The sequence below is a fragment of the Meles meles genome, unplaced genomic scaffold, assembly GCF_922984935.1.
Source record: "Meles meles unplaced genomic scaffold, mMelMel3.1 paternal haplotype, whole genome shotgun sequence".
NCBI classification, from domain to species: Eukaryota; Metazoa; Chordata; class Mammalia; order Carnivora; family Mustelidae; genus Meles; species Meles meles.
The window spans coordinates 114,844-141,757 of NW_025721288.1; the positions used below are offsets into that span (position 1 = coordinate 114,844).

Below are 26,914 nucleotides of genomic sequence, written 5' to 3' on the forward strand. Positions count from 1 at the left end.
ATTTCTAGTTGCCATTGTCCTAGTAATAATGCACAGATTCAATCATGGTAAATCAAGGGCACAATGGTTCTTCTTGACCATTTACAGCTTATACACATGGTATAAAGAGAAATGCTATAGGCCATTCATTTAGAAGGAGATTTTTTAGACAAATGTGTATGTTCAACACAGATTCCTTCTAAGTGCGTAAGCAATCCTCCTGGATTTATTTAATGGACATTTCATGTGATAGTAGTAGTTCACTATTATCTAATACTATTACTATTCTACTCTGGTAGAAGATAGTAAAGGTACCTAATGTACTGATTCTTAAAGCTTGCTGTTAAATATTAAAGACATATCATTACAGGGATAGAAACGTCTTGGTAGGATTTAGTAAAATATAATAGGAGTGATGTTATGTTTATATTGTGAGATATACTTTAAAAGATAACAAGATTGTTGGGCTCTATGTCATTACCCCACAAAGTTTCATTAATAGATTATTAAACAGATGCTTTGGGCTGTTTTTGAAAAGAAGTGTTTTACCTCACAGAGGTCAATTAATATTATTCTGGTTTTTGATCAGGAGCTAGGAGCTAATGGGAACTTATGGTAATGACTTAAACATAATGTAGTTTTTAAAGATTTTTTAAAAATTGTATTTATTTGAAAGAGAAAGAGAGCACAAGTGGAGGGACAGGGACAGGGAGAGGCAGGCTGAGCCTGACCCAGGGCTCCATTCCAGGACCTTGGGATCATGTCCTGAGCTGAAAAGAGACAGTTAACCAACTGAGCCATTCAGGTGCCCCCAACCATAATGTATTTGTAATATTAGTAAGGGGTTTTATAGTTTGCTATGCTACCAATCTAGATTAAATCAAAAGTCAAACTAAGCATACAATAGAGGAAAATGATCCAGAGGCGTTGTTGACTAATGGAGCACTTGGAATTACCTGTAAGATGGAATTGCCATAAATGTGTTAATCCAATCTTATAGAATCAAGATATATATTGTAGGGGTCTGGAGAAATACTGATATCACTATATGATTTATTCGCCAGCTTGCATCTGGGTGGTCGTGTTCACTTCTGAAGATGTTCCGTATTGAGGGAGACCCTCACAAACTGGAGAAGGTTCAGAAGAGATCTTCAGGGATCTTGCAGATCTTTCCATAGTTTGGCTATTGTGGACATTACTGCTGTAGACATTTGGGTGCATGTACCCCTTCAGATTACTACATTTGTATCGTTAGGGTAAATAGCCAGGAGTGAGAGTGCTAAGTCATAGGGTAGCTCTATTTTAAACCTTTTGAGGAACCTCTATACTGTTTTCCAGCGTGGCTGCACCAACTTGCATTCCCACCAACAGTGTAGGAGGGTTCCCCTTTCTCCCCATCCTCTTCAACATCTATTGTTTCCTGACTTGTTAATTTTAGCCATTCTCATTGGTATGGTATGGTATCTTACTGTGGTTTTGATTTGTATGTCCCTGATGCCGAGCGATGTTGAGTTCTTTTTCATGTGTCTGATGGCCATCTGGATGTCTTCTTTGCAGAAATGTCTGTTCATGTCTTCTGCCCATTTCTTGATTGGATTATTTGTTCTTTGGGTGTTGAGTTGGGTAAGTTCTTTATAGATTTTAGGTACTAGTCCTTTATCAGATATGTCATTTTCAGATATCTTCTCCCATTCTGTCAGTTGTCTTCTGGTTTTGTTGACTGTTTCCTTTGCTGTGCAAAAGCTTTTGATCTTGATGGAATCCCAATAGTTCATTTTTGCCCTCAATTGCCTTGCCTTTGCTGATGTTTCTAGGAAGAAGTTGCTGCAGCTGAGGTTGAAGAGGTTTTGCTACCTGTGTTCTTCTCAAAGATTTTGATGGATTTCTGTCTCACAATGAGGTATTCCATCCATTTTGAGTCTATTTTTATGTGTGGTGTAAGTAAATGGTCCAGCTTCATCCCTCTGCATGTGGCAGTCCAATTTCCCCAACACCATTTGTTGAAGAGACTGTCTTTTTTCCTTTAGACGTTGTTTCCTGCCTTGTCAAAGATTAGTTGACCATAGAGTTGAGGATCCATTTCTGGGCTCTCTATTTTGTTCCATTGACCTATGTGTCTGTTTTTCTGCCAGTCCCATACTGTCTTGATGATTATAGGTTTGTAATAGAGCTGAAAGTCCAGAATTGTGATTCTGCCAACTTTAGTTTTCTTTTCAACATTCCTCTAGCTATTTGGGGTCTTTTCTGGTTCCATATAAATCTTAAGATTATTTATTCCATTTCTTTGAAAAAAAATTGATGGTATTTTGATAGAAATTGCATTAAATGTGTAGATTGCTATAGGTAGGTAGCATAGACATATTCACAATATTTGTTTTTCCAACCCATGAGCATGGAACACTTTTCCATTTCTTTTTGTCTTCCTCAATTTCTTTCATGAATACATTATAGTTTTCTGAGCACAGATTCCTTGCCTCTTTGGTTAGGTTTATTCCTAGGTGTCTTATGATTTTCGGTGCAATTGTAAATGGGATTGACTCTTTAATTTCTCTTTCTTCTGTCTTGTTGTTGGTGTATAGAAATGCAACTGATTTCTGTGCACTGATTTTTTTTTTAAATATTATTTATTTATTTGACAGAGAGAGATCACAAGTAGGCAGAGAGGCAGGCAGAGAGAGAGGAGGAAGCGGGCTCCCTGCGGAGCAGAGAGCCCGATGTGGGGCTCGATCCCAGGACCCTGGGATCATGACCTGAGCCGAAGGCAGAGGCTTTAACCCACTGAGCCACCCAGGCGCCCCCTGTGCACTGATTTTATATCCTGACACTTTACTGAATTCCTGTGTGAGTTCTAGCAGTTTTGGAGTGGAGTCTTTTGGGTTTTCCACATAAAGTATCCTATCTGCAAAGACTCAAGAGTTTCACTTCTTCTTTACCTATTAGGATGCCTTTAATTTCTTTTTCCTGTCTGATTATTGAGGTTAGTACTTCTGGTATTATGTTTAATAGCAGTGGTGATAGTGGACATCCCTTCTGTGTTCTTGACCTTAGAGAAAAAGTTCTGTTTTTCTCTGAGAACGGATATTGAGAATGGATATTTGCTGTGAGTTTTTCATAGATGGCTTTGATGATATTGAGGTATGTACCCTCTATCCCTACACTGTGGAGAGTTATGATCAAGAAAGGATGCTGTACTTTGTCAGACGCTTTTTCAGCATCTATTAAAAGTATCATATGGTTCATGTTCTTTCTTTTATTAATGTATCACATTGATTGATTTGCAGATGTTGAACCAACCTTGCAGCCGAAGAATAAATCCCACGTGGTTGTGGTGAATAATCCTTTTAATGTACTGTTGGATCCTATTGGCTAGTATTTTGGTGAGATATTTTGCATCCATGTTCATCAAGGATATTGGTCTATAATTCTTTCTGATGGGGTCTCTGTCTGGTTTTGGGATCAAGGTAATGCTGGTTTCATAAAATGAGTTTGGAAGTTTTCCTTCCATTTCTGTTTTTTGGAATAGTTTCAGGAAATGAAATTCTTCTTTAAATGCTTGGTAGACATCCTTAGAAGCCATCTGGCCCTGGGCTCTTGTTAGCTGGGAGATTTTTTTTTTAAATGACTGCTTCAGTCTCCTTACTGATTATGGGTATGTTCAGGTTTTCTGTTTCTTCCTGGTTTAGTTGTGGTAGTTTATATGTCTCTAGAAATTCATCCATTTCTTCCAAATTGTCAAATTTGCTGGTGAATAGTTGCTCATAATATGTTCTTATAATTGTTTGTATTTCTTTGGTGTTGGTTGTGATCTCTCCTCTTTCATTCGTGTTTTTATTTATTTGGGTCCTTTCTCTTTTCTTTTTAATAAGTCTGGCCAGGAGTTTATCAATCTTACTAGTTCTTTTAAAGAACCAGCTCCTAGTTTCATTGACTTGTTCTACTGGTTTTTTTTTTTTTTTTTTTTTTTTTTTAGTTTCCATTTCATTGATTTCTGCTCAGATCTTTATGATTTCTCTTCTGCTGGGTTTAGGCTTTCTTTACTGTTCTTTCTCTAGCTCCTTTAGGTGTAGGGTTAGGTTGTGTCCTTGAGACCTTTCTTTTTTCTTGAGAAGGGTTGTATTGCTATATACTTTCCTATCAGGACTCCCTTTGTTGTTTCCCAAGGATTTAGAACAGTTGTGTTTTCATTTTCATTTGTTTCCATGATTTTTTTTATTTCTTTAATTTCCTGGTTGACCCATTCATTCTTTAGCATTATTCTCTTTAGCCTCTATGTATTTGAGTTTTTTTTCCAACTTTCCTCTTGTAGTTGAGTTCTAGTTTCAAAGAATTGTGGCCTGAAAATATGTGGGGAATGATCCCAATCTTTTGATGCCAGTTGAGACCTGATTTGTGGCCCAGGATGTGATCTATTCTGTAGAATGTTCCATGTGCACTAGAGAAGTATGTGTAATCTGTTATTCTGGGATGCAATGTTCTAAATATAACTGTGATTTCCATATGGTCCAGTGTGTCATTTAAAGGCTTCATTTCCTTGTTGATCTTTTCCTTAGATGATCTGTCTATTTCAGTGAGGGGTTGTTAAAGTTGCCTACTATTATTGTATTATTATCGATATGTTTCTTTGATTTTGTTATTAATTGGTGTATATAATTGGCTGCTCCCATGTTAGGGGCATAGATATTTAAAATTGTTAGATCTTTTTGGACAGACCTTGTAAGTATGATATAGTGTCCTTCCTCATCTCTTACTACAGTCTTTGGCTTAAAATCTAATTTATCTGATGTAGGGATTGCTATGCCAGCTTTCTTTTGATGTCCATTAGCATGGTAACTTGTTTTACACCCCCTGACTTTAAATCTGGAGGTGTCTTTAGGTCTCAAATGAGTTTCTTGCAGACAGCATATCGATGGGTCTTTTCATTCTTGTTCTTTTCTTTTTTTTTAAATCCATTCTGATACCCTGTGTCTTTTTACTGGGGCATTTAGCCTACTTACATTCAGAGTAACTATTGAAAGCTATACATTTAGTGCCCTACTATTGCCTGTAAGGTTACGGTTACTGTATGTTGTCTTTGTTCCTTTCTGGTCTGTTACTTTTAGGCTCTGTCTTTGATTAGAGGACCCCTTTCAATATTTCCTGTAGGGCTGGTTTGGTGATTGCAAATTCTTTTAGTCTTTGTCCTGGAAGCTTTTTATCTCTCCTTCTATTTTCAGTGACAGCCTAACTGGATATAGTATTCTTGATTGCATATTTTCCTCATTATATTGCTCTGATTATATCATGCCAGTCCTTTTGGCATGATCTCTGTAGCTTGGTCTGCTTCCAATCTAATATTTTTACTGTTGGAGTTTACAGACCTCTTGTCCTGGGCTGCTTTCAGGATTTTCTCTTTGTCACTGGGAATTGTAAGTTTTACTATTAGATGATAGGGTGTGGGCCTATTTTTATTGATTTTTTAATTTTTTTTTATTTTTTTATAAACATATATTTTTATCCCCAGGGGTACGGGTCTGAGAATCACCAGGTTTACACACTTCACAACACTCACCATAGCACATACCCTCCCCAATGTCCATAACCCCACCCCCCTCTCCCGACTCCCTTCCCCCCTATTTTTATTGATTTTGAGGGAGCTTCTCTGTGCCTCCTGGATTTTGGTGCTTCTTCCCTTTGCCCAATTAGGGAAATTAATTCTCTGCTATAATTTGTTCCAAAATATCTTCTGCCTCTCTCTTTCTTTCTTCTTCTGGGATCTCAATTATCCCAATATTATTTTGTCTTACGGTATCATTTATCTCTCAAATTCTGCCCTTGTGGTTCAGTAGTTGTTTGTCTTTTTCTCAGCTTCTTTATTCTCCATCATTTGGTCTTCTAAATCACTTAATTCTCTCTTCTGCCTCATTTATCCTAGAAGTAAGAGCCTCCAATTTTTTATTACACCTCATTAAAATCTTTTTTGATTTCAACTTAGTTAGATTTTCATTCTTGTATTCCTCCAGAAAGGGATTTTTTTCTCCAGAAAGGGATTATCTAGGGTCTTCCATGCTTTTTTCAAGCCAAGCTAGCACCTTGATAATCATCATTCTGAACTGTAGTTCTGAGATATTATTAATGTTTGTATCGATTAGATCCCTAGGCACCGGTACTGCCTCTTGTTCTCTCTCTCTCTCTCTCTCTCTCTCTCTTTTTGTGGTGAGTTTTTCCACCTTGTCATTTTTTTCCAGATAAAAAAGATGTTCTCTCGAACAAAGGGTGGCAGTGATCCCAGAAAATTATATACTAACCAAGTCAGAAGAGACCCAAAACTGGGAGGAAAACAAAGGAGGAAAAAAGGAAAATAGAAAAAAATTATATATATTAGACTGGTGAATAGAACAGACAAAATAACGGTAAACATGATGAAGGGATGGAATATGACTGTAAAGCTGAAAATTTAAAAAGATTCTAAAACAGGAAATGATAAATTCTTTGAAAAAGGAGGAAAAAAAAGAGGAAAGAATGTGATCAGGCTGGAGACTAGAACAAAGACATGTGCTAGATTTAGGGTATATTTTGATCTATTAGAAGAATCTGTGTTCCAAAATTTTAAAGAAAAAAAACCTGTATATATCCAAAAAATAAAGTTAAATACAATGAAGGGATAGAATATGAGTACAACAATGAAAATTTAAAAAGACTTTTAAAAAGGTATTGATAAGATAAAATAGTTAAAAAACGTTAAAATAAGATGGAGGAAATTTTTACAAATAGAATAAGGAAAAAACAAAATTTAAAAAGTTAACTTTCAAAGACTAAAGAATCATGGTAAAAAAGTCATGAATTCTATGTGTTGCTTTCCCCTAGTTCTGGAGTTCTGCAGTTCTTATTGAGTAGGGGACTTGTTCTTGGTTAGATGTTCTTGATTATCTACTGGGGGAGGGGCCTGTTGCCGTGATTCTCAGATGTCCTTGCCTGAGGTGGAACTGCACCAACCTTGCCAGGGGCCAGGTTAAGTAATCTGCTCATAACATTGTATAGGTCCTTGTGCAAGAATCAATGTGATGTTTCCTTATTTCCATTTTTAATAGTATTCTATTGTAATTTTTTTCTGAGGTAGGGATAGTACTTAAGTAAGAAATCATTGCCACTGAAATTGGGATTTATATTCGAATTTGATGACAGTTTTTACTTAATTATCACATGAGGAAGGATATGAAATTGTATAAATTTTTGATAGATCTCTAGTTATATGTCCACCTTTATGATGAAAGACGAGAAAAAGGGAAATGTCTTAAATCTAAAATATTTTGTAATGGGTGGTCACCAGAGGGGAGGTGAGTCCGGGGGAAGCGTGAAAGAGATGAGGGGGATTAAGAATACATTTATCGTGATGGGCACTGAATAAGGTATGGACTTGCTGAGTCACTATATTATACACCTGAAACTACTATAACACTGTTTGGTAACTCTCCTGGAATTAAAATTAATTTTTAAAAAAAAAAATTAAGTTAAATACAAAAACAAAAAATAAAATATGTGTGTAGGGATGCCTGGGTGTCTCACTCATTTGAGCACCTGCCTTCAGCTCAGGTCATGATCCCAGGGTCCTGGGATTGAGCCTCCTTCTCCCTCTGCCTGTTGCTCCCCCTGTTTGTGCTCTCTCTGTCTCTCTCTCTCTCTCTGACAAATAAATAAGATCTTTAATAGAATAAAGTTAGTAAAAAATAAAAAATAAATAAAATGTGTTTGTAATGCAGATACTCAGCACAATCACATTCTCTTAACTTCCCATTTGGGAAATTTCTTACTGACATGTATGAGTTATCACTGTAATTTAAATTTTTATAATCAGATAAACCATATCAATGATTACTGTGGAAATATGAAATTTACAATTCGTGGTCTGATTTTTAAATATCAAAAACAAAAATAAAAGCATTGAGTTGAAAAAGAATCAGAAATTTATCCCTAGATTTAAGGACCAGACATATTGAAAACAGAGCATGCTTACCAGCTATCTACTGAAAACTTTTTTGTTTTTTTTGTTTGTTTGTTTTTTGTTTTGTCTAACTCAGTGCATTAGTTGTGATAGTTTAGGATGTAGAAACAAATACACTTCCACTTTTATAATGGCTCAAAGGACAGACTTTTAATCAGCTCACACAACAGTCCAATGCTTGTACTCTGCTTCATTGGGCAGCTTTCCTCTGTTCATGATTCAGGTTCTTTCCATCTGTGTCTCCTCTCAGTGGTTAGTTCTTGTGTGTAGACTTAGTTTTGTCACTAGTCATCTGAGCTTAGCATGCACTCAGTGAAGGCTTATTTAAGGAACAAGTGTGCCTATGCTAAATTTTACCTTGGGTTGAAGCTGTATGGAAGGTTGCTCTCTTTAAATAGTTTTTTTTTCTTTAATTTCTTCTTTTTTCTTCTCTCCATCCAAGGAGTGGATAAATAAGTTGAGACCCGTTAAAAATTTAGAGAATTTAATGTACTTTGTGATATATCCGTGGAGCTCTTTTCCCATACCAGGGGAAGAGAGGAGGGGGAGAGAAGTGTTAGAGACATGAATTTTATGCATCAGTTTGAAATCATCTCCTTATAAAAGAGCATCGGTAACATGTATCATCCATGCTTATATATGCCTACATGTGTAAGAAAGCTAAAAGAAGACCCAGAGTCTCCTAACCACAGTTGTATCTGCTGAGACTGATGAGGAGGAGTCTGGGAGGAAAAGAGACCTCCATCCAGTGTATAAATATTTATGGTGTTTCAACTTTTATTCTGTCCATATATTGTATCTTGAAATAAAAACAGACTTTTAATGAGAAAAAGAATTACACACAAAAGTTTCTGTTAAGTAATCAGACATTATCTCTCTCTCTCTCTTTTTCTTTTTTTTAACCTAGGGATCCAAGATCACCGACACCTGCACTGAGATGCTAATGTGTGGCGTCTTGCTGAAAATTTCTTCTGGAAATATTCAAGAACGGGTGTTTTTTCTTTTTGATAATCTTCTGGTATATTGCAAAAGGAAACACAGGTAAGGTGATAAACAGGTACTACTTCAGAAATAACTTATTAACCTTGGAAAATATTTTTTAAGAAAAAAGAAATTATCAATCTCACAGTTTCAACCTTTTCCTCTGTGCTCCCGGGAACTCAGGATCTCCTCAGTAAAATTCACATACTCTTAGCCTGTTTTCTGATTCTTCTCGTTACCTTCTTGTAAAACCTGACTGAAATGTGATTGTCGTTCAATAACACTACCTTCCCAGGAAGCTTTTGGAGGAAAAAAATTTTTTCTGTTGCTACCCAACATGCCTCAGGCTCTGTAGGAAAGGTGAATATGTCTTCCGTGTTTCCCAGTGCTGTTTCCCAGTCATTTCCTCCCCTTCCTTGGAAATATTTTCCTTGATTGCCCCATCTAGTATAGCCTCCCGGCAATTTTATATCGATACCTAGAAAATTCTTGCTAATAGTTTCTTCATTATTTATTTATTTGTTGCCACCTTTGCTGGATTAGATGGTAAAGTCAATGAGAATACTGGTCTTGCTACTTATTCTGTGCTATTTCCCTAGAGACTGGACCTGCCATGTACCCTGTAATAGACACTCAAGAGGTATTTGTTGAATAAGTGAATAAATGAATGAATAACTGAATGAATGAAACCCATGCAAGTTCCTGGTATAGCTTAGTTATCATTAGTTTAAGTAATTTAATGTAGCAGTGTTACTGATGTATGTTATTTTTTTTAAAGTAGAGATATAATTTTTTCTTCAGGAGGTACTTAATATATAGGATGTTTCCTTGAACTCCTGGTGAAACGTTTTACAGATTATTTAAGCAAAATAATAAAGCTGAACTTAATTGGGAAATTTCCTGAGCCTTTCTTTACTTCTTCCTAACCATATCTAGGATACTTTATTTTCAGTTGAAAGGTACTAAAAGGCTTCCTGAAATTTAAAGGTGAAACAGATGGGTTGAGGATGCTGGGTTTGCATGAGTGTTTATTCTAGGTTCAGAAATGAGGACAGTGTAACCAAAGATTTTTGGTAACATGAAAATGAGAAACTCAAAAACTGACTGATTTCTGAGGCAAGATTAAGGGAACGTCATTCTTCATCTTTTGAAATGGGATTTCCTAAGTCAATGAACAAGATGTCAAGAGCAAGTTCTCTGAGCTGGCAGCTGTATTGATGACATGGGAGTTCTGCCTCTTGGATTATAGTATCAGAATGCCCTAGCAGGAGACATGAGTGCAAAAATACAGTGATACTGAGAAAGCATAGAACTACCCATGTGTCTTGCTGAAAGGGAACAGGTTAGGGTTAAAGTCAAAAGACAGTTATGGGGTGCCTGGGTGGTGCAGTTGGTTAAGTGTCTAACTCCTGGTTTCGACTCCGGTTATGATCTCAGGTTTGTGAGATTGAGCCCCATATCAGGCTCTGCATCAAATTGGTGTCAGCTTGAGTTTCTCTCTCTCTCACTCTGCCCTTTCCCAATCTTACACATGCTCTCTCTCTTTAAAATAAATAAAGGAGTAATGAATCTTTCAAAAAAAGATAGTTGTTGTTAATCCCTGCCTTAATGAGCTTTTTTTTTTTTAAAGATGCTTTTTACCACATATGAAAATGAATTGACTATTTTTTTTACTATGCTCTTCTAAATTCTTTGTATTTTGCAGCAAGATTGGGACTCATAGAAATACGTTTCAGGAAGATGTAGAAAAGGCTGTTAATTTTACTTGTATATAACTCATTAAGATATTATAACGTGCTTCAAGTTGTTTAGGTACAATTGTTTTTATCCAGCTTTATGGAGGACTAGTTGACAAGTAACATTGTAATATATTTTAATTGTACTACATGATGATTTGATATACATCATGAAAGGATTTTACCTATGAACTCAATTAACACATCCATCTAGGTGCAATTATTAAAGGCATCCATTTGAGAATGAGTTTTTTTTTTATTACAATTGATCTCATACATGCCTGCTTTCAAGTGCAAAGCTTTTGCAAGATTAGCCATGTACAGTGATGATATCATTTATGGTCTTATGACTTTCCTTGTTAAATTGGTAAACAACAGAAAAGATTTTGTAAAATTAAAATCCTGAAGGTTTTTTTTTTTTTTTTTTTTTTTTTGAGAGAGAGAGAGATAGTGAGCAGCAGGAGGGGCAAAGGGAGAGGGAGAGAAGCAGACTCTCCCCGTTGAAGTGCAGAGCCTGACATGGGGCTTAGTCCCAGGACCCTGAGATCATGACCTGAGCCAACATCAAGAGTTGGACGCTTAACTGACTGAACCATCCAGGTGCCCCTAAAATCCTAGTTTTTGAGCAAATATCCTTAATGGGTATATAATATGGACAAAATGCATAGTGACTAGAAATGGAAATACTGCATAAAAATGATTGTCTATTCACTTCCCGAATTGAAGTAGTAAGAAGATACCATCTAGTCCCTTCATTTTAGGATACTTCATCCCCTTAACCAAGTACTATTGAAGCTCTAAAGATTATTTAGTGAGTATGAGTAAACTGAACCTTTTCCACATTTCCACAATATTTTAACTGCAAAACCTGGGGACTTGATGAATTGAATTCTAGATTTACATTCACAAAAGACAAGAGTGCTGATTCGGAATCTCAGCTCTGGAATTTACTAATGCTATTAATCTCAGGAGAAACTAGTATTAAAAAAAAATAATGTATAATAGTTAATACATAAAGCATGATACGGCTTAGTTTGGCTTGTTAATGAGCTCTATAAGTATGATAATGTATTTTGCTTTCTGCAATTTATATTTTGTATACAATATAGTTTGTAAATTATTTATCCATATGTATAGGAATAGTTTATTCATTTAACTGTTGCATAATACTCCATTGGTTGAATATTATCACAATTATATTGATAACAACTTAATTACTCACTCTCCCATCAGTGGACTTTAGGTTTTTATTTGTTTTAGTTTTTCTGCCATTATGAATGTTCCTGCAGTGTGTATCTGATGACCACTAAAACAATTAATTAGAAGGGAAATCAGAAAATTGGGATATCAAATATTCTCCATTAAAACATAGAGCAAAATTATTTTCAAAGCAGAAGCTTTTCAGTTGATACACTTTAATAGAACCACCTTCTTTTTTTTTTTTTTAATTTTTTTTTAAAGATTTTTTTTTTTATTTACTTATTTGACAGAGAGAGATCACAAGTAGGCAGAGAGGCAGGCAGAGAGAGAGGGAAGCAGGCTTGCTGCTGAGCAGAGAGCCCGATGTGGGACTCGATCCCAGGACCCTGAGATCATGACCTGAGCCGAAGGCAGCGGCTTTAACCACTGAGCCACCCAGGCGCCCCAAATAGAACCACCTTCTGAAGGGAACGAAGATCTCTCTTTTTAAGCCAAGTGTTAACAATATTGATCAGACACTTAGTGGAATTTCATACTGAGTGTTACTATCTATGGGTCAAGAGAAATTTAAAAGCCTATACAGAACTCACAAGATCACAAAGCAAATTAATGCTTTGGAAAATAGGACCCAGTGTTAGATTCCACACCATGATTCTTTGCCTGTGAATAAAACTTTTTTAAAAATGATTGAAGTATGATGTATCAACTTATAAGAAACTCTCTTTTGCAAGAGACCACAATAATATGTCCTACCTGGGAGAATAAGCAATTATCTACATACTAAACTTCTCGGCATTCTTCTCTATCCTGGCTTTCTATGATGCCAACTTGCATACTATATGGACTGAATCCCTAATTGGTAGCATTTATTTAGGGTTATTAGCAAAGGACATTTAGAGGTGACTTTCATAATGAACATAGGAGTGCAAGATGGTGAAGGCCTGGGCCGACAAACCCTAATCAGGTTAACTAATCTATTTAATTAGTTTCTTTTAGTAGGGATGAAGGACTAAGTTCTGATGAGGCTTTAGACAGATGACCTAGGAACATAGATTCTCTTTCAAGGAAGGAACTCAGACTGGGACAGCACCTTGTGACCCCTCCTTGCGCCTACTCCTCCTGCTTCAGGGCTGATATCTAACTGCAAGGGTGGGGAGGAGAGGGACACTGAAGTTGGTGAATATTTATGCCTTCACTTTTGTCAGATGTGTCTGTACAACAAATGGAACAAATGAGTAATTATTTCAGTATATTAAATTATTAGGCAGACTTTTGTCAATGAGTCAAATGGAATAGTTCAAGTTAATTGAAATCTTTTGAGTGACTAGGTATTCTGAAATCCTGAATCATTTCTTAGAATCTTTCCTCTTTAATGAAAAATCCTGTTGTTAAAATAATCTTTCCTGAATGTTCAGTGATTCAACTACAAACACATTTAGCCACATAATTCATTATTATAAATGTTCCTCTATAAACCTGGATATTTTAACTTCGTGTTACATTTAAAGATTAAAGACCAGTCTTAGACACACTATACCAAAGTTCTGGAATGTTTGAGAGAGGAGGAAGCAGGCTCCCTGCCGAGCAGAGAGCCTAACACGGGGCTCCATCCCAGGACCCTGGGATCATGACCTGAGCTGAAGGCAGAGGCTTTAACCCACTGAACCCCCAGGCGCCCCCATGCTTAAAACTTTTGATGACAAGTTTAAATGTTCCCCCGCCTATTTGAATATATTATAAAAATACTAGGTATTTTTGCATACTCTAGGTATAAGTAAAATAATTTTCTAAGTAAAGGACACCATCAGACACTGATCACAATGATTTAGCTCAAAACTTGCAGAAGAAATAATTGCGTTTGGAATGAGACTAAGCTTTTAGCTAGTGTGTAACTATTTAAATCTTTTGAAAAATAAACTTGATTACACTCTTACTTATAATGTTTTATAAATTGAATTATATCAGTTATACCTTAGAATACAAAAAAATAATGCAATAATGATATGACATGTAGAAATGTGAAAATTTGTTTGTTTTAATATATCCATGTTATCCATTACTGCTTATGTTGAAGGAAGATGGTAGCCATTGAGTTTGTCTCCAAATTTCTATTCCTCCATTGTCTAGACCCAACTCTCATTTTGGTTAATTCTAATTTAATTATTCTTTGAAGATTCTTTCTGAGATATTAGTTTGAACATGATGCATAAAAAGTATCCAACTTAAGACCTACCTAGGAAAGCTGTTGTACTTTCTGCAGTTAACTTCCTTGGTAATTTTCATAGTATACGCTTAGACATTCATTCGGAAAGTAACAACAGTTCATTTATATTCTTTCTTAAGAACTAATTTATTTGTGTAGTTGGAGAGAGGGCAAAATGGTAACCTTTAGAAAATGTGATCTGTAGTGGTGTTAGGCAAACCACAAATTTCAATACAATGGTCAAATTTGAATTGAATAAGATGGAAATTTTTTATTTTTAAGGTGTTCTTTTTTTAAATTAATTTATTTATTTTTATTTTCTTATTTACAGCATAACAGTGTTCATTGTTTTGGCATCACACCCAGTGCTCCATGCAGTACGTGCCCTCCCCACTACCCACAACCTGGTTCCTCAACCTCCCACCCCACGCCCACCCCCCACCCACCCCCCCCCCGCCGCCCCTTCATAACCCTCTGGTTGTTTTTCAGAGTCCATAGTCTCTCATGGTTCATCTCCCCTTCCAGTTTCCCTCAACTCCCTCTCCTCTCCATCTCCCCATGTCCTCCATGTTATTTGTTATGCTCCACAAATAAGTGAGACCATATGATACTTGACTCTCTCTGCTTGACTTATTTCGCTCAGCATAATTTCTTCCAGTCCCGTCCATGTTGCTACAAAAGTTGGGTATTCGTCCTTTCTGATGGAGGCATAATACTCCATTGTGTATATGGACCACATCTTCCTTATCCATTCATCCATTGAAGGGCATCTTGGTTCTTTCCACAGTTTGGCGACCGTAGCCATTGCTGCAATAAACATTGGGGTACAGATGGCCCTTCTTTTCACTACATCTGTATCTTTGGGGTAAATACCCAGCAGTGCAATTGCAGGGTCATAGGGAAGCTCTATTTTTAATTTCTTCAGGAATCTCCACACTGTTCTCCAAAGTGGCTGCACTAACTTGCATTCCCACCAACAGTGTAAGAGGGTTCCCCTTTCTCCACATCCTCTCCAGCACACGTTGTTTCCTGTCTTGCTAATTTTGGCCATTCTTACTGGTGTTAGGTGGTATCTCAATGTTGTTTTGATTTGAATCTCCCTGATGGCTAGTGATGATGAACATTTTTTCATGTGTCTGATAGCCATTTGTATGTCTTCATTGGAGAAGTGTCTGTTCATATCTTCTGCCCATTTTTTGATATGATTATCTGTTTTTTGTGTGTTGAGTTTGAGAAGTTCTTTGTAGATCCTGGATATCAACCTTTTGTCTGTACTGTCATTTGCAAATATCTTCTCCCATTCCGTGGGTTGCCTCTTTGTTTTGTTGACTGTTTCCTTTGCTGTGCAGAAGCTTTTGATCTGGATGAAGTCCCAAAAGTTCATTTTTGCTTTTGTTTCCTTGGCCTTTGGAGACATATCTTTTTTTTTTTTTTTTTTTTTAAGATTTTATTTATTTATTTGATAGAAATCACAAGAGAGGCAGGCAGAGAGAGAGGAAGGGAAGCAGGCTCTCCACTGAGCAGAGAGCCCGATGCGGGACTCGATCCCAGGACCCTGAGATCATGACCTGAGCTGAAGGCAGCGGCTTAACCCACTGAGCCACCCAGGCGCCCTGGAGACATATCTTGAAAGAAGTTGCTGTGGCTGATATCGAAGAAGTTACTGCCTATGTTCTCCTCTAGGATTCTGATAGATTCCTGTCTCACGTTGAGGTCTTTTATCCATTTCAAGTTTATCTTTGTGAATGGTGTAAGAGAATGGTCGAGTTTCATTCTTCTACATATCGCTGTCCAGTTTTCCCAGCACCATTTATTGAAGAGACTGTCTTTTTTCCATTGAATATTTTTTCCTGTTTTGTCGAAGATTATTTGACCATAGAGTTGAGGGTCCATATCTGGGCTCTCCACTCTGTTCCACTGGTCTATGTGTCTGTTTTTATGCGAGTACCACGCTGTCTTGGTGATCACAGCTTTGTAGTAAAGCTTGAAATCGGGTAACGTGTTGCCGCCAGTTTTGTTTTTGTTTTTCAACATTTCCTTAGCAATTTGGGGTCTCTTCTAACTCCATACAAATTTTAGGATTATTTGCTCCAGCTCTTTGAAAAATATCGGTGGAATTTCGATCGGAATGGCATTAAAAGTATAGAATGCTCTAGGCAGTATAGACATTTTAACAATGTTTTTTCTTCCAATCCAAGAGCATGGAACGGTCTTCCATCTTTTTGTGTCTTCTTCAATTTCTTTCATGAGTGTTCTGTAGTTCCTCAAGTACAGGTCCTTTACTTCTTTGGTTAGGTTTATGCCCAGGTATCTTATGGTTCTTGGTGCTATAGTAAATGGAATCGATTCTCTAATTTCCCTTTCTGTATTTTCATTGTTAGTGTATAAGAAAGCCACTGATTTCTGTACATTGACTTTGTATCCTGCCATGTTACTGAATTGCTGTATGAGTTCTAGTAGTTTGGGGGTGGAGTCTTTGGGGTTTTCCATATAAAGAATCATGTCATCTGCGAAGAGAGGGAGTTTGACTTCTTCCTTGCCAATTTGGATACCTTTTATTTCTCTTTGTTGTCTGATTGCCGTTGCTAGAACTTCTAATACTATGTTGAACAAGAGTGGTGAGAGTGGGCATCCTTGTCGTGTTCCTGATCTCAACGGGAAGGCTGCGAGCTTTTTCCCATTGAGGATGATATTTGCTGTGGGTCTTTCATAGATAGATTTTATGAAGTTCAGGAATGTTCCCTCTATCCCTATACTTTGAAGCGTTTTCATCAGGAATGGATGCTGGATTTTGTCAAATGCTTTTTCTGCATCAATTGAGAGGACCATGTGGTTCTTCTCTCTTCTCTTATTGATGTGTTCTATCACACTGATTGATTTGCGAATGTTGAACCAACCTTGCAACCCAGGGATGAATCCCACCTGGTCATGGTGGATAATCTTTTGAATGTGCTGCTGGATCCTGTTTGCTAGGATCGTGTTGAGAATCTTTGCATCCATATTCATCAGTGATATTGGTCTGAAATTCTCCTTTTTGGTAGGGTCTTTGCCTGGTTTGGGGATCAGGGTAATGCTGGCTTCATAAAAAGAGTCTGGAAGTTTTCCTTCTGCTTCAATTTTTTGGAACAGCTTCAGGAGAATTGGTGTTATTTCTTCTTTGAAAGTTTGGTAGAATTCCCCAGGGAATCCGTCAGGTCCTGGGCTCTTGTTTTTTGGGAGGTTTTTGATCACTGCTTCAATCTCATTACTAGATATCTGTCTATTCAGGTTGTCAATTTCTTCCTGGTTCAGTTTTGGGAGTTTGTAGCTTTCCAGGAATGCATCCATTTCATCTAGGTTGCTTAGCTTATTGGCATATACCTGTTGGTAATAATTTCTGATGATTGTTTCTATTTCCTTGGTGTTAGTTGTGATCTCTCCTTTTTCATTCATAATTTTATTAATTTGGGCTTTCTCTCTTTTCTTTTGGATTAGTGTGGCCATTGGTTTATCGATCTTATTGATTCTTTCAAAAAACCAGCTTCCATTTTCATTGATATGTTCTACTGTATCTCTCGTTTCTACCTCATTGATCTCTGCTCTAATCTTGATTATTTCCCTTCTTGCATGTGGAGTTGGTTTGATTTGTTGTTGGTTCTCCAGTTCTTTAAGGTATAGAGACAGCTGGTGTATTCTGGATTTTTCAATGTTTTTGAGGGAGGCTTGGATGGCTATGTATTTCCCCCTTAGAACCGCCTTTGCTGTATCCCATAGGTTTTGGACCGAGGTGTCTTCATTCTCATTGGTTTCCACGAATTGTTTAAGTTCATCTTTGATCTGTAACATACAATGGTAAAAATATTAGATTGGCAGCCGACTTATCCCCAGAGACCTGGCAGGCCAGAAAGAGCTGGCGTGATATATTCAGAACAGTAAATGAGAAAAACATGCAGCCAAGAATACTCTATCCAGCTAAGCTATCATTGAAAATAGAAGGAGAGATAAAAAGCTTCCAGGAGGGACAGGGTCAAGATGGCGGGGAAGTAGGAGGAGGTGCCATTTCAACCTGTACCCTAAAGTGAGCTGATTACCTACCAAAGAACTCCGACCACCCATGAAATCAGCCTGAGATCAGAATTATACACGTCTGGATCTCTACTGGAGCAGAAGACGCCAGTGGCAGGTAAAGCAGACTGGGAGCATCGGACTGATATCGGAAGATAAACAAAAGGGGGAGGGAGCCACCAGAGGTGACCCATTGGAAAGTAACACCCCAACACGAGAGTGCTCTGCGTCTGGGGACCAGCATTAACTTGGAGTCTGGTTGAAAGCACTCAAAAAACAAACAGCAAAGGATCGCGGTGGGGGGGGGTAATAGTGGGAACCTGGGCGGTTAGGGTCAGGGACCTAAGTTCCTGGACCCAGGACAGCCTCCCCTGGCGCGGAGCCAGGGAGAGTGTGGAGGAGAAATCAGGTCTCCATCCCTGAGCCGCCAGTGCGCCTGAATGCCAGCGCGCCTGAGAACGAGTGGGGTCTGGCTCCCGTGAGGGGCTGGGAGCCTGGCCAGACGGCAATCCTGAAACGCTCGAGTCCCACACCCTCCCTTGGGATAGGTGCTCATAGGCGCTAGCCTGGAGCTCTGGCATCCGGAAAAACCAGACATTCCCAGCCCGGGACAGCGGGAAAATCTCAGTGCACGATCTCTGCTCGGAACCTCTCTGGCGGTCTGGAGCTGCCTAGACAGCCACTGCTGCCCTGGTTTTGGGCACAAGGAGGAGCTCTTTAAGGTGTTCTTTAGTGTGAATTGATTTTGTTAAGGAAATATTTCAGCTGTCATTTTCAATATAAATATTTTAGACCATTTAAAGGTATTAAACTCGTTGTTTTTTAAATTAAATTTTGCTTATACTTTCAATGCCATTCCAATCAAAATTCCACCGATATTTTTCAAAGAGCTGGAGCAAATAATCCTAAAATTTGTATGGAGTCAGAAGAGACCCCGAATTGCTAAGGAAATGTTGAAAAACAAAAACAAAACTGGCGGCATCACGTTACCCGATTTCAAGCTTTACTACAAAGCTGTGCTCACCAAGACAGCGTGGTACTGGCATAAAAACAGACACATAGAGCAGTGGAACAGAGTGGAGAGCCCAGATATGGACCCTCAACTCTATGGTCAAATAATCTTTGACAAAACAGGAAAAAATATTCAATGGAAAAAAGACAGTCTCTTCAATAAATGGTGCTGGGAAAACTGGACAGCAATATGTAGAAGAATGAAACTCGACCATTCTCTTACACCATTCACAAAGATAAACTCGAAATGGATAAAAGACCTCAACGTGAGACAGGAATCTATCAGAATTCTTTAAGTTTTGTTGAATTTAGCAGTCAATTCAGATAGCTTAGCAAATCATTTCAAAGGTAAAATAAATGTTTCATCAAGTTGAACCTTTATTTTTTCAGAATAGCTATGCGTATAGATAAATCTGAAGTGAAAAAGGAAGGAGGGAAAGAAGGAAGGAAAAAACGAAGAAAGCAAAGCAAGCAGACAAGCATGTTCTGTTAATTTGTTTATGTTAACAGGCTCTATTCTTAATAAAAATTATTCTGTTACTGACAAATGGTAATTCCTCCTCCATTGTAAAAAATAAAAATTCTAGTAAAAAATTTTGTAGTTAGAAGACTGAAAATAAAAATCACACAAATCTTGTGATTTATGTAGGTCCCATGATAAAGCCACCCATTAACTTCCTTTTGACCCCTTCTCTTTCTTTCCCCTATGCTCCAAATTCAGGGTTTTTTTTTATGGTTTTATTTATTTATGTGTGTGTGAGAGAGAGAGAGAGAACTAATGCACATGGGGAGGGGCAGAGGGAGAGAGAGAAGCAGACTCCCTGCTAAGCAGGGAGCTCGATTCAGGACTCCATCCCAGGACACTGAGACCATGACCTGAGCCGAAGGCAGGCACTTAACTGACTGAGCTACCCAGGTGCCCTGTGGTAGAGAGCTCTGTATCTGCAACCCCCTGCCCATGCTTGATGTGCAATAAATTTTGGTCTCATGCAGGCAAGAGTGAGTGAGGAGACTTTTTCAGTTACCTGTCCTTGGTTTCCTTCTCGATAGGTTTAAAATTAGGAATGGAGCAAGACACCTGGGTAATGATCTCGGAACAGGGCGAGAAACTCTACAAGATGATGTGCAAACAAGGAAATCTGACCAAAGACAGAAAAAGAAAACTGACCACATTCCTTAAATGCTTCCTTGAAAGGTAAGGTCTATAGTCTGGGTACATGGATTTCTTTCATATTTTCACTATGTCATGTATCAACTACCCTTCCTTCAATGATTTGCTTTTCTTCTATAAAAAAAATATTCCGGGGCATCTGGGTGGCTCAGTGGGTTAAAGCCTCTGCCTTCAGCTCAGGTCATGATCTCAGGGTCCTGGGATCGAGCCCCGCATCGGGCTCTCTGCTCGGCGGGGAGCCTGCTTCCGTCTCTCTCTCTGCGTACTTATCATCTCTGTCTGTCAAATGGATAAATAAAATCTTAAAAAAAAAAACATTCCTCTGGGCATTTTTTAATATCTTTTTACTGTCAACATTTCCTGGATGATAGTGAGGTGAAGGAATGGACCTAGTGCCTGCAATCATGGAAGATTTTAGACATCTATCCATCCATCCCTGACGTCAACCATTTCAGATGTATGGTGTTCTGAGGGGGAAGCAGACACTGGGGTCAGGCAGGGCTGGCAGGAAGCAGGTTCACTGAAGGGGGAGGAAGTCTAGCAAGGATGTGAGTACAGGGCCTACAAGTCAGAGAACCAAAGAATGTAAGACACAGAGTCCAAACCCGAGATTCATCAGCACTTTGACAACTGGGCTCATGTTGAAGGACCATCGATGAGGAATCTGAAAAAGAGGGTCCTGCAAGGGGCCTGGCACAGAGCAACAGGCAGAGAGGTTGCCTGGGTATTGAGCATAGACCCACTGTCAGTCCTCTGGGGTCTGCGGCAGCAGCACGTGGGAGTCCCTGCCCGGTGAAGGGTGCAGAACCAAAGGGAAGGGCGGCTGCCTTAAGCCATGCCCCGTGTTGGCTGTTTCCATATATTTCTAATCCTCAGATGCATACTCTGCATTTATAATCTTTATATTTTTTAAAGATTCAGAAACCAGCTCTCAGGGAGTTTACCAGGCCCGCCTTCATACAACCAGTGAATGCCAATGTCAACTCTGTAGAAGCAGACTGGAGTGGTAGTTCAAAGCCCACACTTCGCAGTCAGACTGTCTCCATGCAAATCTGGTCCTACCTCTGGCTAGTTGAGCGATGTGGGAAGTTTAAATGTCTTTTTCCTCTCTAAACTTGAAGATGATCATAGTGCTTACCTGTAATGCCTACCAGAATGTCTTCTCGATAAGTTATGCAGATACCATAAAATAACCATAGGCCACACCGGCTGCCAACCCAGGTAGAAGAATATAAGCCAGGAAACCCTGGCCTGCAGGGCAGCATGGGGCCCCTCCTTCAGGGGCTGGGGTCCTCACAACAGAGCACTCAGCTGCCAGCAAGCTGCTGTTGCTGTCCTTGGTAGGCCCCCAGCCGACAGCTCTTGTGGGAGAGAAACCCACCTCTGGGGCATAACTTCCGGGGTTGTCAGAGGAACATGCCTGTTTATAGGAGTCACTTCAAGCTATAGCTTCTCACCAAGAATGTATTCATATTCCATATAGCCATCAGGAGTCATTTTGGCCATGATCAATGCTGCCTGGTAACCCAGCAGATGCCCTGCCTCTATCAGGTTCCAGGGAAACAGAGCTCCAAGGCTGACCCAGGGTCAAGTTTTCCTAATTAAAGGAGCTGGAGTCTTGTTAACTAAAGAGTTAACACGTGGGTGGAGTGTGGAGAGGGTGGCTGGGTGATGGACAGTGGGGAGGGTTTGTGCTCTAATGAGCGCTGTGAAATGTGTAAGCCTGATGATTCACAGACCTGTACCCCTGGGGCAAATAATACATTATATGGTAATAAAAATAATAATAATACTTAAAAAAAAAAGTTAACATGATCTTACACGGCCAAAGTGCTAGTTAGTTACAATGATATGTGAGCGTTCTCCACAGTGCCTGATACACAGGAGAGACTTGGTAAATTTTAGTTTGTTCATTGTGGCTTTTTCCATAACAGCACACTAGCTTAGTTACTAGTTACTAATTATAGACCAAGTTTGAGATTGTTTTTGACTGGATCAGGATCCTTTCGCAGATTGTTGATGGGATCTTGTGATTTCTGTAGGTCCCATGATAAAGCCAGCCAGTAACTTCCTTTCTTACCCCTTCTCTTTCCTTCCCCTATGCTCTTAATTAATAGAAGTTCTTACAGTGTGTTCTTTTCCTCATTTTAATTTGGCATATTCAGGAATCTGCTGACATCAGAACAGAGAATGATGCTTTCGCTACATACCAACCAGCTCAACCCATTTGTCAACCACTGACGTTTCATAAGTGCTCAAAATGTGCCATACACTGTGCTGAGCTCCTGACATACATCAGCTCATTTAATCCTGTGACGGCACTGTGGAGTTGATACGCTTTTTTTTCCCCAAGATTTTACTTAATTATTTGCGAGGTGGGGGGAGCAGAGGGAAAGGGACAAGCAGACTCCATGCTGAGTGTAGAGCCCGATTTGGTGCTTGATACCAGGACCCTGAGATCATGACCTGAGCCAAAGGGAGATGCTTAACTGACAGAGCTACCCAGACATCCCTGGAATTGGTATTATTATTTTTGTGCTATTGAAGAAAAAACTGAAGTTTTACTTCTTTTAAAAATTTTCTTTCTTTTGGATGGCTTTAACAACTTCTTCTGCCTTAAAATGTACTTTTTAGACTAGATATCCATTTTTAGAATTCCATGCCCCTCGGTTATTTGACTTTAGCCATAGGTGTTGCCTTTGGTTTTGAAGTAAATGGAAAAGTAATTTCCTGACACCTTGTATAGCTTGGCTTCTCTGACCTCTGTGCAAAGTTGAAACCATTCTAAAATGTATCCATTACTTTATGTAAAATTCAAATGTTATATTTTTATAACATGAGCACAATAAAATATTTTATTATAAAATGTTTCTCTATTTAGTGTTCTTTTACTGATACCACATGGCCCAAAAAACAGTACCAAGCTGGTGCTTTCCTGTGTTATAAAATATCATCCTACTTATCTGTGATGTAGGGCTCCACCCCACACGCCAAAATGGTAAAAGATGTGGTTTGTTCATCCTCCCTGGCCTTTCACAGCCACAGCAGATGGATGTGGTAGACAGTTCTGATGGGTGGTTTTGTGCTGGAATATTCCTTTTTTTAAGATTTTATTTATTTATTTGAGAGAGAGGGAGAATCAGAGAGAGAGAGCACAACAGGCGGGAGGGTCAAAGGGAGAAACAGATGTCTCAGTGAGCAGGGAACCCAATGTGGGGCTCGATTCCCAGACTCCAGGAACATGACCTGAGCCAAAGGCAGATGCTTAAGCGACTAGGCCACCCAGGTCCCTCCACCCCCACCCCCCAGATGACATTTAAATTCAAGAATGAATTTATTAAAAACCGTATTTATTAAAAAAAACAAAAAACGTATTATTTATTTGTTTATGTATTTTTAAAGGTTTTATTTATTATCTGAGAGGAGAGAGAGAGCACAAGCATCGGAGGGGCAGAGGGAGTGGGAGCAACAGACTCCTTGCTGAGCAGAGAGCAGGAGGTGTGACTGATCCCAGGACCCCGAGATCATGACCTGAGCCAAAACAACCAACTGAGCCACCCATGTGCCCCACTAAATAACTTCAAAATTTGAAAACAGTATAGTAAAACTATTGGTGTGTACTAATTTTATATTGCTGCAGAATAAATAAATAACAACACACCTAGTGCCTTGAAACAACACCTATTCATTAGCTCATAATTCTTTTTTTTTTCCATTTTATTTATTTTTTCAGCGTAACAGTATTCATTGTTTTTGCACAACACCCAGTGCTCCATGCAAAACGTGCCCTCCCCATTACCCACCACCTGTTCCCCCAACCTCCCACCCCTGACCCTTCAAAACCCTCAGGTTGTTTTTCAGAGTCCATAGTCTCTTATGGTTCGCCTCCCCTTCCAAAAAATTTTTTTTTAATAAACATATAATGTATTTTTATCCCCAGGGGTACAGGTCTGTGAATCGCCAGGTTTACACACTTCACAGCACTCACAATAGCACATACCCTCCCCAGTGTCCATAGCCCCCTCCCCCTCTCCCAATCCCACCTCCCCCCAGCAACCCCCAGTTTGTTTTGTAAGATTAAGAGTCATTTATGGTTTGTCTCCCGTATAGCTCATAATTCTATACGTCAGAAAGAAGTTGAGGGGTAGCAATGCTGGGCTGTCTGCTTAGGGTCTCACAAGGTCGAAATCAAGGTCAACATCGAGTGCTGAACTGCGGCTGGGCCTTATCTTAAGGGTCTGAAGAAAAATTCACTTGCAAGCACATTCAGGTTGTTGACAGAATTCAGTCCCCCGTGATTGTAAGAATAAGTCCTACTTCTGTGCTGGCTGTTGGCCAGGACCACTCTCAGAAGCTGCCTGTGTTCCTTGGTACATGGCCCCTCTATCTTCTAAGGCAGCAGTGAGCAGTGGCTCACTGAATCTTTCTTGTGCTTTTAATTTGTCTCTTACTCTTGTGCCACCAGCCTGAGAAAACTCTCTGCTTCAAAGTGCTCAACTGACTGGGTCAAGCTCACTTGAATAATATACATCTTTTGAGGTCAACTGACTTGGAATTTTAGTTTCCTATACAAAATTCATCCATACCACTACCCAGATTAAGATTTGGTTACAAAACCAAGGGATGGGATTCTTGATAGTGGGGTAAGAGAACACGTTTAGAATTCCTTCTACCATATGGGGTGTGCAGTTTTTTGGGGTTTGCCTTCTTAGAGTTCAAACACACTGGTTTTCTGTGCCTAGAAAGCCATATTCCAGTCTATCTCTTATATTCAGTCATTATTATTCTGTTTATTTTGTCTGTTTGCTATCTTTAGGATCTTGTTGTATTCTCTTTACAGTTAAAACTACTCTCAGGGCGCCTGGGTGGCTCAGTGTGTTAAGCCGCTGCCTTCAGCTCAGGTCATGATCCTGGGATCGAGTCCCACATCGGGCTCTCTGCTCAGCAGAGAGACTGCTTCCCTTCCTCTCTCTCTGCCTGCCTCTCTTGTGATTTCTCTCTGTCAAAGAAATAAATAAAATCTTTAAAAAAAAACTACTCTAAAAATATCCCTTTGTGTTTATTAGAGGTCTCAGTAAGTTGAATAGGTGTTATATAATAGGGTTTAGGTAAGCATGAATGAATGGACATGAGTTTTCTAGGATAGAGTAAAATTTAAATAATTTGGGGCTTTGCATATGTGAAAAAATGTAAGCTTAAATGCACTGCAAATATTTCTTTATATCTGAGGCTCCTTCCAATGCTGCTTGATGAAAGCATGGTAGAAATAGACTTCTTGGGGAGGAAGGTGTGGGAAAACTCTTTAACTATTTCACTGGATTTCTATTGCAGTGAATTTGTGTCATGGCTCTTGGAAATTGGAGAGATTCACAGGCCTGAGGAAGATGTACACTTTGGACAAGCATTATTAGAAAATGGAATCACCCACCATGGTAATTATTTTGTTAATTACTAAGTTATTCTCTTTGGTCACCAGTTGGAAGCATCTTGATTCTGTTAATCAATCTGGCTTATAGTAAATGTCTACATTATAGGATGCTTATGTATTTTTAACATTTCAAGTACCTAATATATATAGAACTGCAGTTCTGGGAATTTTGTGGAGTATGGGTTTATGGTGATATATTTGCTAATTTTAATGTGAATGGCTACGAACAGGCAAAAATTAGAAATACGGGTAAGTATTTACCTGGGATAGTGGAGGAAGACATGGCAAGTTCTTTTTAATTTTTTTTATAGATTTTATTTATTTATTTGATAGAGATCACAAGTAGACAGAGAGGCAGGCAAAGAGAGAGAGAGGGAAGCAGTCTCCCTGCTGAGCAGGGAGCCCGATGTGGGACTCAATCCCAGGACCCTGAGATCATGACCTGAGCCGAAGGCAGCGGCTTAACCCACTGAGCCACCCAGGTGCCCCGTGGCAAGTTCTAATTGGAGTATTTGGGGCTGCATTATGAGGGAAAGGGCCTCATGTAAGGCATTGTAGAATGAGTAGAACTCTGACAGGGCAGAAGGGAAGAAAACTGAAAACTGTTGGATGTGGGAGATGAGGAGTGAAGAGCAAGATCAGGTTACTGTGAGATTTCTGTCTGGTTGACAGGGATGATTATTCAGGAGAAGGAGCAGGGTGGGAGAAGATAAAGGGTTTTTGTCAGGATCGTTATAAGACATCCACAGGGGAACACCCAGCAAGAGGTTGAAAATATATGTGTAAAGCTCAGTGTATACAATCGTGGGAATCATTTCAAGAGAGCACCAGTTTCCTGAGAAGATCAGTAACAAAGAAGAATGCAGTGATAATGGGACTGAGAAGTAAAGCTTGAAGAATTTCTAATGCAAAATGTGGGAGAGGAGAAAGAGGGAATTATGAATAAACATAGGTATTTGACTAAGCTACTTCAATGTTCTTTTTTTTTTTTTTTTCCCAGTTAGAGTGGGATGAAACTGAACTAGATTCTCCCAGGTTTTCCTCACCATTCTGGGTGCCCTGTGAATTCTTCCACCAAAATAGATCACTAATCAGACCACTTTTGTCACTTCCAAGATCCCCACCTTCTTCCCAGTTACAACTTCTCCTTCCTTGCTCCTGCTTTTGTCCACCATCCCTATGA

At 39.0% G+C, this 26,914-nt stretch overlaps 1 protein-coding gene across 1 annotated transcript in view; it reads left to right on the forward strand.

Annotated features, from left to right (window-relative positions):
* The window catches only part of LOC123936300 (phosphatidylinositol 3,4,5-trisphosphate-dependent Rac exchanger 2 protein-like), a 45,454-nt gene extending 19,349 nt beyond the window's left edge, over positions 1-26,105 (forward strand). The window contains exons 4-7 of the mRNA XM_045996928.1: positions 8,865-8,998; positions 20,183-20,327; positions 25,635-25,735; positions 26,096-26,105. Of these exons, the coding sequence (XP_045852884.1) occupies positions 8,865-8,998; positions 20,183-20,312 (264 nt within the window). The 3' untranslated portion in view covers positions 20,313-20,327; positions 25,635-25,735; positions 26,096-26,105. The remainder of the gene's footprint in view (positions 1-8,864; positions 8,999-20,182; positions 20,328-25,634; positions 25,736-26,095) is intronic.
* The last annotated feature ends 809 nt before the right edge of the window (positions 26,106-26,914 follow it).